Genomic DNA, 18,641 nt, shown 5'->3' on the forward strand with positions numbered 1-18,641 from the left:
ATTTGATATGGCATTACAAAAATATATCAGGTGAAGGTTAAGGCCAATAACAATGTATTATAGGTCAAACTCATGCAACAAACATTTTAAAATAATTTAACCAAATATTTGAGATTATTAAACATTTTTATTCATATTTCTTTTTCACTTGTAAACCTATCTTTTAACATCTTTTTGATAAACAGTACATTTCATGCATCTGTTTGTAACTGAAATAAAACTGTATTAATTCCAAACTATTGCAATTTGAAGAGAATGTGATGAAAATGGAAATAACTATAATATAAATGAATCAGACATAACATTCTAGAAAATCATTTTTTGGTAAATTTTTATAAAAAATGTTAATAAAATACAAAAGAGATTTTTTCTTATATAAATGAGCCACTATTTTACTATTTTATATATACAATTGGTCCTCTAGGTTTGAGATTTTATATAATACAGTACTTCTACAAATAACACACATTACTATATGATAGTTGTAAATACAGCCGTATCTCAGTTAAGTAAATTTAAAAACATGTGTTTTCCCTCCACTCACTGAAGCACTGAAGCACTGAAGCAGTTATCATAAAATTAAAATTCCAAATGATGTATTGTTATCATTTAGCACATCAAAACTCTTGTTAGATCATATCACTTTGCAAGTGAATTCTTACCAAAAAAAAAAGTAACCAAAACTTGAATTTTAGGTGTCCTTTTTAAAACTGTATATAAACATCCTCTCAAAATTCTGGTAGTTGCAATACTAGATCTAGCTTACAACACAGTAGCGTTTTACATTTAAGCGGGGGGCGCTTTTCAGTTTCTTTTTTTTTTTATTTTTTCCTCCTACACGTAAAGGAAAAGATCCCACTGGTATGGAGTCCCCAGCCTCTCTTTCCTGTGACGTCTTTTCCAAGCCCACTAGTGTCTCTTAATAGGCATTACTGGGCTCCCTTCCTGTCTCAAGGGAGTTTGGCTCCGCCTCCCTCCCTCCCAATTATACATATGCAGGCTAGATAATTGACCGACCCCCTTGACTGACACAGTCTAAATGGAACGGACTGCCTTCTAGTAAACCACTAACAGGTGGGAGAGGAAGTACTAATTTAACAACCTGAATATCTGAAGTCATTATTGACTCAAATCCTTTCATGCCTTCTTTAACTCTCCCAACTGTTAAAACGCTCCACCCTCTAACCCCTGCACACTGCACACTCTCCTTGGTTGGAGAATACAGAAAAGGGTTTAAAAATTATGTAGAATCTGCAAAGAAAAAAGAAAAAAACATATGTGCACGCATGCATATTTAAATTACTTTTTTTTTCTCAGCATCCTAGATTTACCAATCAGATCCTAAAATTTAAGCAGTTGTAAAGTCTAGAAAATACAATTGTGAAAATAAGGAAAAACTTATCCCCTTGGTCCCCTTGGCATCTGTTCATGCCAATGTCTCCACCAGAAGTACAAGAGTAGCTCATGAAAGTGTAAAATCAGAAAATAAGCAGAACCTTGGACAAGTAGTTCTAAAGGTACCTAAAGTTACCAGGCCCTAAAGATACACTTCCAGAATGTTTAAGGAAAAAAAAAAGGAAAAAAAATCCAAAACCAAACAAACAAAAAAATATTCCAGAGTGTTAAAAACAATAAAGAAAAATCTCTGTGAGGACAACATATAGCCTCTATTCCAGGCTAGAAGGTATGATCTATGATCATTAGCTATAAAGTCATCAGATGCCATGGATAAGAGGCCTTTCTTGCTCTTAGATTTAAGGTGGCAAAATAGGATTTGTATATCAAAGTTAGGAGGGTTTTCAGGTTGGTTATCCAATATCATGACTTTATCATTCCAAGTAGTTTTCAGGAACAATGTGCAGGAAATGAGACACCTTAATACATAATTGCCACTTTACTTTCCTTCTTACTTGGACTCAGGTACCTGAATCCATTCTAAGTGACTGCAGCCCTACTCCCCTTTCCCTTAAGTGGCCTCTTCTTAATTACAAAGAAAATTCCCCAAGCAGATCATATATGCAAGAATACAGATGAGATAAGAGACCAAACAGTCAATCAGGTCAATTGTGTGCATTTTAGTAGAATTAGGATGGCAGTCATCATCTTAAAAAACAATAAAGATTTGGTGAAACTTAAGGCCAGTATTTTAAGGCCACTTGCACACTTTATTTCTTTCAATATCTTTATATTGAAATATATCTATATATTTAACAGCAACATTTACTTCTATGTCTTTAAAATATCTGCCATCATGATTGATTGGGCATTGTTACATAGATAAACGTTAGGGTCAACTATAAACTATAAACCCTTTATGATTCGAAATTCTTGAGTCGTCGTTACTTAAAATTATATACAAGGATGGCTCATTGACGTTCATGACAATTAAATCTGTACGGTAACGTACCTATTAAACACACATTCAACCATTTGGGGTGGAAATTTTACAAAACGTGTTCCATAGTAACCTGAATTCTTAAACAAAGGATACATGAAGACTCCAAGATCATTATAAATACTAATCAGGCTGTCTAAGCTGGTGTCATCTGAAGTCAGTGAAGTATGTGTAAATTTACTTATGGATCCAGATAAAGATTCTCTCTTAGATACATATATTAAATACTTATTTACTTCTGATATCAGAACACATATGTAGTGTTAATTACTTCATTTGGATTCTAATTGGCTGCTTTAAGTTAGGAGTAGGAAAACAAATAAGTACATTTGGTACAATCATGGATAAATGAGAAGCAGCAGGTTCTGAGTAAGGACCCAGAAGTGAGTTATGTGAGGTTTCCAAAGTACATTTGGTAGCACCCTTTTTTAGTTACTTGGTACTCTTTTTTCTTGTTTCTAAGTTTCATTTTTGTTCCAAATAGTAAAGGTTATGCAGTGAATTATGCTGAAAATGTATAAATTTATCAAAATGCAAGTAAGTATTTATAGTAAAGCAAGAAGAAACTTAGATACCAAATTACTAGGATGTGAGCAGCATTATCTTCCTTTTTCTCTTTCCAAGTGGCAGCTTAGGATATTGAGACCCTATTTCATCATTAATGAAAAGGGATGTGAGAAATAGTGGGATCAAAACCAAAACTGATCCTGAAATCCCAGGCTAACAGAGCACTCTGGGATTATATTTCCTACTTCTGACTAGACAGCTACACCCACGAGGTAACAGCTGTACGTGATGTAACACTGTGACTTGGTAATGAATGTAGCCTCAACATCAAGAGAAGTTTCTAAGCTTCCATGTTTATCTTATACGTGGGTAATTTTACATAAACAATTTAAGAGAGCCATCGATATGAAAATAATTTACACTGAATTGTCTATGTATGAGAGATCTTCATGGTGAATCATCTACACAAAAATTTTAACTCTAATTTGACTTTATATCAGAATGTTTCTAAAAAAATCTTACTCACTGACATATCACTGTACATGCAGGATTAGAACAATAAAGATTTAAAAATAATACATCTATTTTAGGCCAAATATAATATATTTAAATTGCTGTTTGCAATTTATCCATGACCTTCTCATTTGGGTTAGTAATCAATTTTGGAACATTCTGACTGTATGTAGATTCAGTCTAATGATAGATAAATATGAATCCAATAAGTTGATTCTGCTTATAAAAACCAAGATAAATAACATGTTTATTCGATTTTGTGTTTATTTTCATTCTACATGGTACAACTGGCTTTACATTTTCAAAGCACTTGCTGCCTTAATCTGAAGATCTAATGCAATCCAGTCCAAGACAGTAATAATAGAAGACTAACATTTTCCATTTAAAATAATATTTTCTTTGGTCTTTGAAAGTCCTCGAGGGGTAAACTATTTTAATTTAATAGCTGCAATTGATCTTCAAATATTCAGCAATATTAAAAGCAAAGGGAGCCATTTTTCTTTAATCAACCAAGTTAGAACTAAAATAAATGAAGATGTTCATAGCATGCGTTCAGGAAGCAAGGGAAAAGAAGAGTAAATAACTTTTGACAACCTTCTTTGAACAAATGATGATATGGTGAGAGTCTTGCCCTTGAAAAACTGCAGCTCTTATAGTTTTATTACACATTGGCCCACTTTATTTATTTATTCATTCATATTTAAGATAATAATCATCAGTAAATGGCCTTATTATATTATTGGTTATAATGTTTCCTATTTCCTCAGAGAGAAAAAACCCACTAATCTTAAGAAATATAAAACTGATAAAAAAGCCACTCATAATATTTTGGCATTTTCAAAATACACAGTTTTTATGTCCAGTCCTCCCAAGCATCCCATGCCAAGGATGCTTATTCCAATTCTGGGAGTTTAAGTGGCATGAGGGTTAATATATAAATATAATCCAGTTAGTTACCTCTGAATTCTATTTTATGTTATATTTATATCACACAATCCCTTGAACATGTGTCTAAGACCTTAAACTAGAGAGAAGCCCGTGTTTCATTTAATTGTTCGAGAAAGAAGCATGGTATAGAAGGGGGTACTCAAGGGTGGTTAGAAGATGCTCTCTGAGAGCATATCAAACCGTTCTGTCTCTTACTTTCTTTATGATTTTGACATACTAACCTCTATGTTTGTGTTTTTCCAGCCAAGTAGGTAAAATAGCATACCTACCTCCTATTTCTGTTGCTTGGATTTTATAATATGATGCATTTTAAGAACTTAGTGCCAAGCACATGATAAGCACGAAAAGAAAGCATGTTTTTATTTACCACTGAAAGCTTATTTACTAGATTTGAAAGCAATTCTCTGAAGCTGTGTTGTCCAATATGGTAGTCACTAGCTCTTGAAATACGGTTACTAAGTACTTGAAATGAGTACCTGAAATATGGTTACTAAGTACTTGAACTGAGATGATGCGCTGTTGTTGTAAAATACATGCCAGATTTTGAAGACTTAATTTTTTATGAAAGGAATGGAATTCCTTTTTATAAAGGAATATTTCATTAATATTGGGTCGGCCAAAAAGTTCGTTCTGGTTTTTCCGTAACATCCTATGAAAACCCCAAACAAACTTTTTGGTCAGCCTGATAATTTTATATTGGTTAAATACTCATAATATTTTGGATATATGAGGTTAAATAAAATACATAAGTAAAATTAATTTTATCTGCTTTTTGTGTGTGTGTGTGTGTGTGTGGTACGTGGGCCTCTCACTGCTGTGGCCTCTCCCGTTGCGGAGCACAGGCTGCGGACGCACAGGCTCTGTGGCCATGGCTCACAGGTCCAGCTGCTCCGCGGCATGTGGGATCTTCCCGGACCGGGGCACGAACCCGTGTCCCCCGCATCGGCAGGCAGACTCTCAACCACTGCGCCACCAGGGAAGCCCTTATCTGCTTTTTTATTGTATTATTATGCCTACTAGAAAATGTAAAATTACATGTGTGGCTTGTATTATATTTCTATTGGATAGTGCTGCTCTAAAGTATTTTCCATAAGAATTACCCAGGGTGCTTTTTAAAAATGTATGAACCTGGCCCATGCCTGCCGTGAACAAAAGCGGAACTGCACTTCCTAAAAGCTCCTCCAGTGAATCCTTGCAGGCAAAAATCTGAAAACCATTTCCCTAGGTCTACATATATTGGATGCTGCCGAGAATCCAGCCTCTTTCTGACCTTCAATCTAAAAGTCCTAAAAGATTTGACTATTCCTGCTTAGTGTCTGATGAGAATATAGTTAGATACAAGTAAGAGGCGCCTATTAGACAGCAGTTCCTTTAGGAAGCACCCAACCAAATGGTCAACCTCAGGATTAAGGGGAATTTGCAGACACCTGATTTTAGAAGTAGAGTTGAAGCATGTGGGTCTTTCTTAATGTAGGGTGCAGACAGAATTACAAAGAGGATGACAAGGAAGAAGGCATTCTGTGAGACCCGATGTGATTCATTTCTGGATATGTCTCCCTAAGACACGCACACAGTTGAGATCCAGAGGAGGGGAGAAGAGTCAAAATGAAAGGATGCCTTACTAAGTTGTGGTTCTCACATGGGCTTGGTGGCGGGCTCATCAGTGTCATTTGTCCTTTGAGGAATATCATGGTAGAGTGAAGTATTTAATAAATTCAATCTAATTAAGAATAAAGAACAGTTTACATATAGAAAAATTAATACATTAAATTTGTTAAATATAAAATCATATAACAAGCTTATTTGTACCCGAAAAAGTGGCTCATTTTTTTACATTAATATTAGAATAAAAGTTTGCTGGCTGTTTATTCAATTTGCACATTTTATTCTGTCATGTGCCAGAATCAGCAAAGAACTGATAATAGGCAGCAGAAGTAGAAGCAAAATGTATAGAAGAAAATCGAAATTGAGAAAAAAATGAATGCATTAATTATTTTTTCCAATAATTAGAAAAAGACCACTAGTAATTTACTTTAGGAATAGAACACTTCATTTTAATTTCAAATATTATCACAGAACCACCAGCCAACAGCAAGAAGAGACCATCACTCATCAGGAGAAGAAACCAGCAGATTTTCTGTGATATAGTCTAGTGGTAGCCAACACTTCTCAGAGCCCTGGGAAGTGAGAGAAGACTTAGGATGAGAAAACAAGAGTTCTGGGGGAAAAGAAGAGTCACAACTCCAAGGAGGCTGTGAGGAGGAAGGAGGGAGGAGGAGAGCTGGCAGGAAGCCAACAATGATGAGTGTTTGGAGCAGCTGAAGACCCTCTTCTCCCATTTCTCTCTTCTTCTCTTTTAACGTCTTCAGTAAGAGTTATGAAACAGACATTGTGGGAGGAATTTTGGCACGGGAAGACCCACAAATATGTAGAAACGCTGGGAAATAGTGTCCTTGAGAAGGAAACAATGGAACCTGAAGCTTAACTATCGTACTTCTTGGGTTGTATTTAATTTGATTTTTCTTTTCAGTAATAAAAATTGTATGCATGTGTTTATATATACCGTGTCTATTTCCAATGTACAGAGGTGATGCCAATATTTTAGAGGAAGAGTTTAATGAAAAGATAGGCCTAAGATTCATTATTAGGGGGGTGGGGCTGGAAAGTACAAATAAACCCAAAGAAATATAGAGAGAAATACAGCTCTAGCCTTCTGAGCCACATTTGTTTGTGACAAAAAATAATATGTAGGATAGATCTGTACTTAGAATGAAGATTTGTGTATGACCAATACAATGATGACACTTACTGATGTAAGCTAGCATTTGTTATTAATTTATTTTAAAAACATTTCAATTAAATTAGATCACGGTATTGCAGAAAAAGGCTTTGACATCTATTATATAGGTAGGTATTTATATATATATACACACTATATTTTATATTTTAATGTATTTATTTGTATTTCAAAAATATTATAGCTAAGATAAAGCATCATTTCTATACTTTATTCTTTTTTCTTTTCATATAAAGATAAACCTCTGGCATCCAGTCATTTAACATTCAACATTCAGTCTCCATTTTTTGAGTCTTCCTAGAAAATAGGAACTTCATCTTTCTCTATACAACACAGATTAGCATAAACTTGGCTGTTAGATGTTTTTTTTGTTTTTTTTTTTCATCTTTCAAAGAACCTTTACTTTCAGAATTTCCTAAGCACTGATCTAACCAATTCCAGGGAACTCAATATCCTCTGCCTTACCATTAAAAAAAATGACCTCAAACTAACTATAAAAACAACAAGGAATCAGGATAGAAAATAAATAGGATGATTGCTGTACTTGTCCAAGAAGAACTCTGACATCCTTTACATCTCTTGTCTCAGCATTTTTTTCATAGCACTTGCCACCATCTAATCTTAATACTTTACACACTTATATCATTAATTATCTACATCCCTCCAGTAGATGTGATAGCAGTGATAGCAGTGATTTTTATCAGTGTTGTTCTTTGCCATATCCCAGTGCCTTGAGCACTGCCTGGCACAGAACATGTTAAATATATGTTAAATAAAAGTTTGTTGCTTACATTCATTAATTTGACCACTGAAACTGTTCTATAAGCTTTTATTGAGATCCTACTAGGTATGGGACACTGGGTATTCAATGATAAATTAGATATAATCCTTTTTGCTGAGCAGGTCACATTATTGTGGGAATAGGCAGATAAAAACTAATTACAATGCAAAGTGACTAGTGTATGTTGAATAAAGACCAAAAGCAGGAGGATAACATTTAGCATGGGAGGTAGGGAAAGCACTGCATAGGAAGTGACACTTGAGCTGAGTCACTACGTCATGAAATATACGTGTGTTTCTGAGAAGGGAGAAGGATCAAAGGACATTTCAGACAGAGGAAAAGGAATGTACAAAGGGACGTATCTAATAAAGGGAACGTTCCACAGGGCAAATAGCAAATAGTTCAGTGTGGCTGGAGCACAGTGAACTTGAGAAATAAATCAAGAATCGTAGATGGATTAATTCATTTGTTAAGAATCTTTCTGTTCTGCTCATCAGTCTTTACTTTATCCCATGGGATGCAACTGAAGGTTTTACTTGTTGAGAAAATAACTTAGGAGAACAAAGATGTTTTGAGGGTTCAGGACTAGAGGCCTCTCTTTATTGTGAACAGCAGGGAGGAAGGAGTACGGGGAGGTGAAAAGAGCTTTCAGAAACCAAGAAGAAACTTGTTTATAATAGCTTTTCACATTTAAACTTCTCTAAACAATTGTAAGAGAACCAAAACAGTGCATCACCTCTGAACATCACCAATAGATGAAGAAAGCAGTAGCTTATTATAAAATTTTAGAAAATAAATTTTTATATGCAATTTACTTATTCAAAAATAGAGATGCACGTGCAATTTTAAACACTTAAGTTGTTTAACTTTCTAAGATCACGCACATTTGAGCTTCTGCCCCCATTAATATTACAGAAAAGCACAAACACTGTGAGAAGAGAAAAGCATCTGTGACGTCACAGAGCTCTGGTCTCCAGTCCAGCTCTACCCCTTACTAACTACACAATCTTGGGCAAGTTATTAAAGCTTGAGCCTCAGTTTCTTTAGCTGAGAAAGCCAACATAAAAACAATATCCATCGGCACTGAAAGAATGAAATGACCTAATCAGCCTAAACACACCTGGCGCAGTGTTTGATATACAATAGATCCTCTGTTGATATGGATTTCCTTAAGCCTCATTATAAATAAAATTGTTGAAGCCATCTGAACACCACCAAATAATTATAGACACTCATCAGAAACCCTGACCACCCATCCACTTGTTAAACTATGCAATTAGATAATGTCAACAAAATACATACGGGTTTCTCAAGAGTTGACTTAAAATATTTAAATACCAAATCAAATCAGAGATAAAATACTGAAATCTCTTAAAAGGGTACCTGCATGACATATGAAAAATGATGAATCTCTTTAAATGTCTCACATACTTCCCTGAATAGTATTATCTTATGACCTTCATTCTTTTTTTACAGCAATAAAAGTAACTTGAGCCTGACAAGATTTATTGTTTCCAACTAATATCTCCTGCGTTGGGTGTGAATTTCATTCCCATTAACACCTTACAATTTAGGACCTTTAATTCATAACTTTTGCAAGCATAAAACACCTTAGACTCTAAACAATCTAAAATAAATCAATATATCATGTTTTCCACACAAGAAAGGGAAAATAATAAAGTGATACACTCTTGCTCACATCACTGGGGCTGCTTGAATATGACAACATCCTTCCCTTTCACTTGATTAATGACTTGGGAATGCTTTGCTGCTTGCTTGATATGGAGCTAAACTTATTTCAGGACATGTTCTAATGAGTCACGGTAGAGGCTAATAGTAACCCCTTCTACCACTGCCTCCTTCCTCCAGAAAACCCTAGGGAGTGTTTGCAGCATAGCTTGATGGCTCTGAGTCAATAAGACAGGGCTAACTGCTTGAGAAGGCTTAATTTTAAGTTAATAATGACTGTCCAGCCTGACTCCAATGTGACAAGCCTGTGTATTAGAGATTCAATGTATCTTATGAAAATGTATTTCAGAAGCATACTGTGCCATTATGTTTGGTGGTTTCTATTATCAGTAACACTTTTGGATAAAATCAAGGTTTCTATCAATAAATTTCATAGTAGTCAAATATATTCAAACCTTATTTTAAATTACAGATACAATAATTTATTTTCCAGTGCAATTCCTTATTTATGTGTGCAGTGAAATCAGTAGTACTGGTAACTACTCCTTTGGGAGGAATACTTAGAAGGGGCTACTTTGCAGTTTTTAAAAATTCATCACATATGCAATAATTTTTATTTCTTCATTCTAAATTAGAATGTAAGCAACACGAGAACAAGAACAGAGCCCAAAACAATGTAGGTGTTTAATAAATATTTGTTGAATGATAGAAGAATCAATCTGTCCCCTAACAGAGCCTAAAAAAGCTCCCTGCTGTGGAAGCCCAGCTTGAACACAGTCTGACTGAACCCTGTGCCAAAAATCCATAGATCGTATGGCACATGGAATGCCACCTTACATGGTGAGTCCTTGGTAGTCTCCCCTGGGCTAAGTGCCTACTTGAAGAAATGTCTCAAGTTTGCCCACGGCACACCTTCATACATCAACTTAGCAAAATTTGTAATTTATGTGAAAATATACTTCTTATAAGATTCCTGCTAACGTAACCACATTACCACTCAGAAAAATATGCTGTTCACAGATTACAGCAACTGCATATAAACTGAGTGACTTCCATTCTGTTCCTTATCAATAAAAGAGAGAGTTGTAAAGGTTATCGCTCTCTTTACAGTTAAAGATATGTGAAGGGAAATGAGATATGTACCAGCAACAAAAAGAATCTGTATGGAAGAATTAAGAGAAATGATTTGACCGTGTCTTTTATAGTGCCCATGATTGTTTATAATGACTTAAAAGAGTCTCCCAGGCATGATGCTGACATTTATGGTATTTTATCTTCCATACCAGCCAGTTGAGAACTCTTCCACTTTCATTAATATAATTTAATCAAAGATTCCTGGAATCTAAACACTTCCTATTCTTTTCAGAACTTCCCAAAATCCGTGACACCAAGTTCAAATGCTCCCATTCTGAAGCCTAATATTTTTAATTGGGTTATAGCAATACATCATTTACTTACCCCATTGGAAACTGAATTACCACTTATTTAAATAGCAAAAGTGTGTGTGGGGCCAAACACCTTTATTCACAAAGTTTGTCCTGTTTATTTCCAGGTGTTTTTACCCCAAAACAAGAAAGGAAAGAGGAAGACAAGAGACTGGGTGTATAAGAATCTGGGTCAAAGTTCCATCACCAGCTTCTTCGGCAGCCGCCAGTAATCACCAAGTTACTGGCAGCCGCCAGTAATCACCAAGATTCTCTGAAAGATGAGGACTTAGGAAGGTTTGCAAAAAAGTATCAGTAGCAAAGAAGAATCCACATCTTCTAATATTTACTTGCATTTTAAACATTCCTCACATTCAGATCAAAAGATAGCTTTGGACATTCATTGTTTTGAGAAGTGGAGATATTGAGGCTAATTACTCAATTATAATGAAATTTTCCTTTAAGCTTCAGGTTCAAAACTAAAGAGAAGAGACAGCAGGTAGTTGCTGCTACACCCTCACTCCTGGCATTATTCCCTTGGTTTGCAAATGTTTTGGGGAGACAAAATGATTAATAAATTTTATAGAGGCCAAGGAAAATATATGTGTATTCATATTTAAACAGAATCAAGTTTAGATGCATCCACATAATATAAAACTTGAGTCCCAATTATATAGCTGACAAACTTAAAAAAATCTGTCCCCGAACCATGATTATTTCACAACTTTCTAAAAGATAATGATATAAGAAATATTTCCCAGTGTGCATGTGAGGATTTAAAGAACATTTTTATAGTTGAGAAACAGAAGAGGGACTCTTATTCTTGAAATGTTTCTGAGATCTTTGATCCTCTAACACGTTAATGAGAATAACCCAGCAAAGGACATTTAAGTGCTATCACTTTTGAACATCCAAATGCCTCTGTAAAATCTTCACTAAATTAAGTTCACTCAGAAATAACTGAATTGTTACAGCATCAAGTTTAAGATATTATTTTAAAAGATTTAAATTTAAAGACAATATTCTGAATGGCTCATACCATACAAGGGTATAGAAGTTAGAAAATTTTTAGAAAGGTAAGTCAGTTTGCACTAGCATTACCAATACATCCAATGATTCTTGACTACTTTGTAGATACAGTTCCAATATTTTAGCATGGCACAAAAGATCCTTAGAAATAGGAACTCCACTTTATTTCATCACCCACTGTTTCCACTCTGTCACAAAGGACACCTCTAAGTCTCGTACTATTTCCATTTCCCTGTCCAGAAAACACCTACTTGACCTTGGAGGCTCTGTCAAGGTCACTTTCTACATGCCAGGAAAAATGAGTATCTCTTTTCTCTCTACCATACTACTTCAGACATACATGCTCCAAGTGTTGCAGTAGTTTGTTTATATAAATATCTCTCCTACTACATCCAAAGAAGCTTCCAGAGTGGGCACCATTTTATATCCATTTTTTGTATCTTCTGTACTTGGACAAGTACCTGGCACTCAGCACACTTTCAGTTACTTGGTAAATTATTGAATGAACACAAATGGACAAAGGCATATAGTTGAACAAGGTACAAGCAGATGCTATTTAATACGGTGAACAACACAAACTATCTGGGGAAGAATTAATTTACAGATGTATTTCTGAATTTTCCTTTTCTTCAAATTTGTACCCATGGTTGACTTTACTCTCTGCATATATACGAACCTATCCACAGACATTATTTCCTCATGGACTCACAGAGTTGAATATTAATTAGAGACAGTGATTCATGGTTGGGGTTAAATATTTTCAATTTCTCACACACACCTGTTCTGTCCGCTCTCATCCTTATCCATAGGATCATGTTTTACACCCAGGAGGTTGACCAATATAGATTACATGCCCAGGATCCCTTGCTCTCTGGCTTATAGCCAGGTTTGTCCAGTGGAAATTCTTGGCCCAGACTAAAAAGAGAGAGAAGAAAGAGGTCAGAGTTTTTATTCCCTGACTCCAAGGCCACTTTGAGCAGCCCTCTCCAAATGTTTCTCCTTTTTTATTCCATTAACTTCTCTCTCCCCTTGTCGCCTTCTGCCTAGAGATGGGACAGAGTGGTCATTACTCACTATAGGGCAGGGTCTCTCTACCTTGGCATCATTGACATTTTGGGCATCACATTTCTATGTTGTGAGTAGCTTCCCTGTGTTCTGTACAATGTTTAGCAACACCCCTGGCATCTACCCAATAGATATAAATAACCTTTGTAGAGCAATCTACAATTTATAGATTACTTTCACCTATTTAATCTTGCCTGAGCTGCATAATTCTATAAATAGATATTATCAGAATACTTACTTTTACAGATGAGAAAATGAAACACATAGATATAGAAACTAAAACACATGAACCTAAAAATCCTACAAAGTAATAATCATTTGTACAAAAATTTTTATATCCAAATCATAATCTCATTTCATACTGGCCTTGTAAACATTTATTGAACTTAATTTCCTTATATTATCATTTGCCTGAATTCCAGTGTTTCATCATCAGGGATATTGTGTTTCCTATGAAATGCAAAAGTCATGGTGTAATCTCTGGGCATTATATTAAATGTGAGTGATATACTTAGTCATCTATTATCTCTTTTTCTATCCCTTAGAAGAATAATGTTGCAGGCATGTTGTATTGACAATTGAAATCCTCTTCAAAGATCATTTATTCTGAGCCCCTTCTACAAAAATGCCCACCAGAATCACAAAATAAAAATAGAATAACTCCAGGCATGCTTATGTATTTGACTGTTTTATGTTAAAGTAAGAAAGCTGTTTAATGAATTTCAGAAGTCTAGAGACTGCTTCTATCTTTCCTCTTCTCTTATAGAAAACCTGGCCCTATTGAAATTTGCTCATTGAGACAAACTGAGACACAAACTGCCATCAGATTTTAAGGAACCAAGTGATGTCAGCATATATGTGCCCTGAGAGGTTCAGAAATCAAAGAAGCAGCAAGTAATGTCTCCATTAGGATTTCAGGAAACACTGATTGATGAGAATTGGTGAGACCACATCTTTTCTCCAGTGTCAACATTTATTTATTTATTTTTTCTTTCCTAGGGGACACTATCTTGGATCCACAGTCTCCAATGAAAGTACAGTTAAGACTAAACTGAATGCATTTGAGTAAACTACAACTGAATAGTCTTTCCTAATTCAAAGCATATCCTTTCCTCGGTTGATAACTAGTCCAACCATGGTTAGTATGGGCTCCTGCAATCAAACAAACCATAAGCCATGGCAATTAGAAAGAGAGGAATTATGACTAGTGCCAGATATAATTACCTTTTACTGCCCTCAAGATAGCACTGCCATCGTGTTATCCCTGTAGTGGTAGCACTGTCAGGTCAAGTCCTAAAGATTAAAGACACTATCCTTTGTTGAGTTTCTGTATGTCCCAGGGTCTGTGTGTCCATTAACCCATTTAACCCTCATAACATCTCTACATGGCAGATATTGTGAGGATATTGAGACTCAAAGACAAATCAGATTTACTCTACCGCAAAGCTAGTCTCACCTCTTTACTGCTTCTGGTTGAGCGAGTCAGTCAGACCCTATCTAACAACAATCATAGTATTTGTACATAATTGGTACTTAATAAGTTCAATAAATAAACAGTTTGAAAAGTTGATGCAGTCATAAACTCCTAATAAAGTTGAGAGTGAAATCAATCATATTATATTTCAAAACAGTTAATGGCTTTATATATAGAAGTTTATCTTACAGAAAAAAAATTACTTCGGCTTTTTCTATCCTTAAGCTCTTTCAAATACAAATAAATTCTTTTGAGGGAAAAGTAAGATATAGTAGAGTAAGAATGAAATACCTATTTGGTGATAAGATAAAATGTTGAGATTTCACAGGAAAAGAAAAATCAGGCTGGAGACTGCCCGAATAATATTTTGTGGTTTATAACATGTCATTATCAAATTTTTGGAATGTTTGCCTATCAGACCTATAGTGAGCAGAATGATGCCCCCCTCCCAAGATATCTGCATCCTAATCTTGGCAAAAAGGAATTAAAATGACAGATGGAATTAGCTTCTAATCAATTGATCATAAAATAAGGAGATTTTCCTGGATCATCCAAGTGGGTCCAATGTAACCACAATGTCCTTAAATGATTAAGAGAGAGACAGAAGAGAGCCAGAGTGATATATGAAAAAGACTCTTAACCAGCCATTGCTGGCTTCGAAGATGGAAGAGAGTCAAGAGCCAAAGAAGGTAGGTAGCCTCTGGAAACTGGAGAAGGCAAGAAAATAGATTTTCTCCTTGACCCTCTAAAAAAGAAGAACATCCCTGCCAATACATTGATTATAGCCTGGTGAGACCCATTTCAGAATTCTGACCATCAGACGTGTAAGAAATAAATGACCGCTGTTTAAATCACTATGTTCATGATAATTTGTTAAAAGGGCAATAGGAAACTAATTCAAGACTAAAGTAAGGCCTGGAAGACACCTGGGAAATGATGGTTAGATGCATTAGGCAACATCACGTAGGACCTGAATTAAGTCTCCTGGCTGGGGCTTCCCTGGTGACGCAGTGGTTAAGAATCCACCTGCCAATGCAGGGGACACGGGTTCAAGCCCTGCTCCTGGAAGATCCCACATGCCGTGGAGCAACTAGGCCCGTGAGCCACAACTACTGAGCCTGCGCTCTAGAGCCCGCTAGCCACAACTACTGAGCCTGTGTGCCACAACCACTGAAGCCCGTGCGCCTAGAGCCCGTGCTCCGCAACAAGAGAAGCCACTGCAATGAGAAGCCTGCGCACAGAAAGGAAGAGTAGGCCCTGTCGCCGCAACTAGAGAAAGACTGCGTGCAGCAACGAAGACTCAAAGCAGCCAAAAATAAATAAATAAAATAAATCAATTAAAAAAATAGAAATAATTTAAAAAATAAAGTCTCCTGGTTGTATAGTACCACAATGTCTCCATTTTCTTAGATGTAGTTCAACATTAACTATATAAAGTGTATTAAGACATTTTAGCGTTACACAAATGGTTTTAGCCAACACCTTTTAAAAAATCATGATATAAATTGTCATGATGGAGAATAATTCAAAAATGCATTAAAATACTTTAAATATTAAAACATCATATATCTTGTTCAAATGATTAATTATACTGCTCTATTCTGATACATGAAAGAATTCACCATGATACCAATGGTATAAAAGACCCAGTGATAAAAAGAACCTTTATTACTAAATCCTCAAAAGCCCACTGAAACAAACATGTATTTACGGTTTACTAGACTCTACCCAATTAAAAAACTGAAAAAGAAAAAAAAGGAATGAAGGAAGGAAAAGAAAAAAAAATTCTCTTCCATTAGCCAGACTTAGATAGTTGAAATAACGATTGATAGTTGGCATGTTTCTACCTCAAGTCAATTTCCAATTCCTAAAAATAGTTGCTAGTAATATTAACATAGTAACCCACTAACAGTCACCAGTGTAAATATACTCTCAATAGAATATCCCAACCTATGTATTAGCTTAAACCATTGCCCTGAGGGAATTATACAGAGATTCTGCAAGACTTTCTAGGAAGTGAATGGAATGGATTTCAGGAATAGTTACTGAAAATAAGGCCTCAGGAGACTGGAAAAGTTGGCAGCACAAAAACAAGGAAACCGAGATGCCAAAATATGAAGGGAGAGATTGCAACCAAGGCTAGTTAAACAGTGACACCCACTCCAGAACATCTACCTCTTTGCTCTCTCTTCATGCTGTAGGTCTTACAACTGAAGCTAATTTCCAGAAAATCAATTGCGTTGTTCTTCCAATAAGTAACCCTTTTTAAGGGTCTTTTACCATGAGGCTTGACAAGGACATTTAAAACATGCAACCTTTCTACATGCTGCTTCTTTTTAATACTTTTCAGAAATGATAGAAATATAATTTTTAATTTTTTAAAAATTATCATCTAGGTTAGAGTTAACAGCCTCTGTTATCTCCTGGGGGTGAGAGGTTTCCAGACCAAAATTTACCCTAAAATTTAAAATATAATATTATCTCTTTTGAGGAAAAATTATATATACATATATATGTATATATAAAATGAACTAAGTAATTAGACCCTGAGTATCATTGGCAGTAAATAAGGAATACCTTACTCCTTATTGCCACCTGGACACAAACTAAAGATCTATTGTGAAGTGATCCTTTTAAGAGGTCAAGGGAGGAAGAATGATAGGAGAAAGGTCAACCAGAATTGCTTTGTCTCCAAATGTTTTCCTCTGTATTCTGGATAATGCCTTATATAAATCCCTTCATTAGAAAGCTTCACATCAGGCTTTTTTGTTATTCCAGAATCCTCCGTGAATAGAAATATAACTTGGAGAGGCAATATCTTAAAAGCTATCATCAACCAGTCACTTAAGCAGGATTATCTAGAAGCCAGTTGATAACAAGTACCAGTGTTAATAGAACACATGAAAGGTGCTCGGATAAAACGACAGCACCTAGAAGAAATGAAAAGCACCTAAAATAATTAGCAATCACAAGAAAAAAATCATTATGATTTTCCTTAGGATCTCCGGGGCTATAACACTTTTGACAATCAATGCATAAAACAAATACAAGGTGTGAAAATACAAGATTACATGACTGTTTTTAGGAAAATGTAACTTATGGCTCAGACGAATTGTTCTATTTTTCAAAGTTGCCTCAAGCGGGTGTAAACATTCCAGTAATGTTGCCATGATTAAAAGCATCTATATGATTCCTCTCTTGGAAATCGCTTTGCACATGTGCCTCTTTTCTTTCAATCTCTTCAATGATAATAATAGTTCCATTTGAAGGTGGTTTGACATCAGAAAATTATTTAAAATCATTTAGAGCCAAGTGTGAAGAATTCAGAGTAAACAGTTACAGTGAGCAAGTTCAGTTCTTGGTCAAAATGACAGAATAACAACAAAGCAATGAGGTTAACTGAATTGCTCATGCGCTGGCTCTAATTTCAACAATCTAAGAAAAAAATCCTTTTGAAATGCATAAAAAGCAAAAACCTGTTGAAATGTAAAGGAAGATGGGGTTCCAACTCAGCTCCCATGAGAAGAGTTAATGCCTGTGGCCAAGGTTGCCAGATTGGTGCAGGGTTGATGCAGGAGAAAGAAATTAAAGCCATGTTAGAACTTCCTTGTGAAGTCATTATCTATTATCAACCTTCCTAGGAATCAGTAAGTCCTTCCCAAAGTCCGTATAGCTCCCATTATAGTTGTTATCATACTACATTAAAAGGATACTTTGGGGCTTCCCTGGTGGCTCAGTGGTTGAGAGTCCGCCTGCCGACGTAGCGGACGCGAGTTCGTGCCCCTGTCCGGGAAGATCACACATGCTGCAGAGCGGCTGGGCCCGTGAGCCATGGCCGCTGAGCCTGCGCGTCCGGAGCCTGTGCTCCGCAATGGGAGAGGCCACAACAGTGAGAGGCCCGCGTTAGTCCTTTATAGCTTTCTCAATGCAGCTGGGATCCTGAAAACTTCAAAAACATTCAGCGTTTAAAATATTCTTATCACTTGGCTGCTCGGTACTTAACTGACATCTGACTTCCT

The 18,641-nt window shown here is 35.7% G+C and overlaps 1 protein-coding gene across 10 annotated transcripts in view; it reads right to left on the reverse strand.

Moving 5' to 3' along the window:
• The window catches only part of PCDH7 (protocadherin 7), a 409,263-nt gene that overhangs the window by 368,714 nt on the left and 21,908 nt on the right, over nt 1-18,641 (reverse strand). The window contains exon 2 of one of the 10 annotated variants that reach the window (XM_049708857.1): nt 142-6,083. The exons of 8 other annotated variants lie outside the window; for them this stretch is intronic. In XM_049708857.1, the coding sequence (XP_049564814.1) occupies nt 6,051-6,083 (33 nt within the window). In that variant the 3' untranslated portion in view covers nt 142-6,050. Of the gene's footprint in view, nt 1-141; nt 6,084-12,608; nt 12,999-18,641 lie in introns of those variants that run through there. One more of the 10 variants, XM_049708855.1, reaches the window with a different exon arrangement.

The sequence above is a fragment of the Orcinus orca genome, chromosome 4 (assembly GCF_937001465.1).
Source record: "Orcinus orca chromosome 4, mOrcOrc1.1, whole genome shotgun sequence".
NCBI classification, from domain to species: Eukaryota; Metazoa; Chordata; class Mammalia; order Artiodactyla; family Delphinidae; genus Orcinus; species Orcinus orca.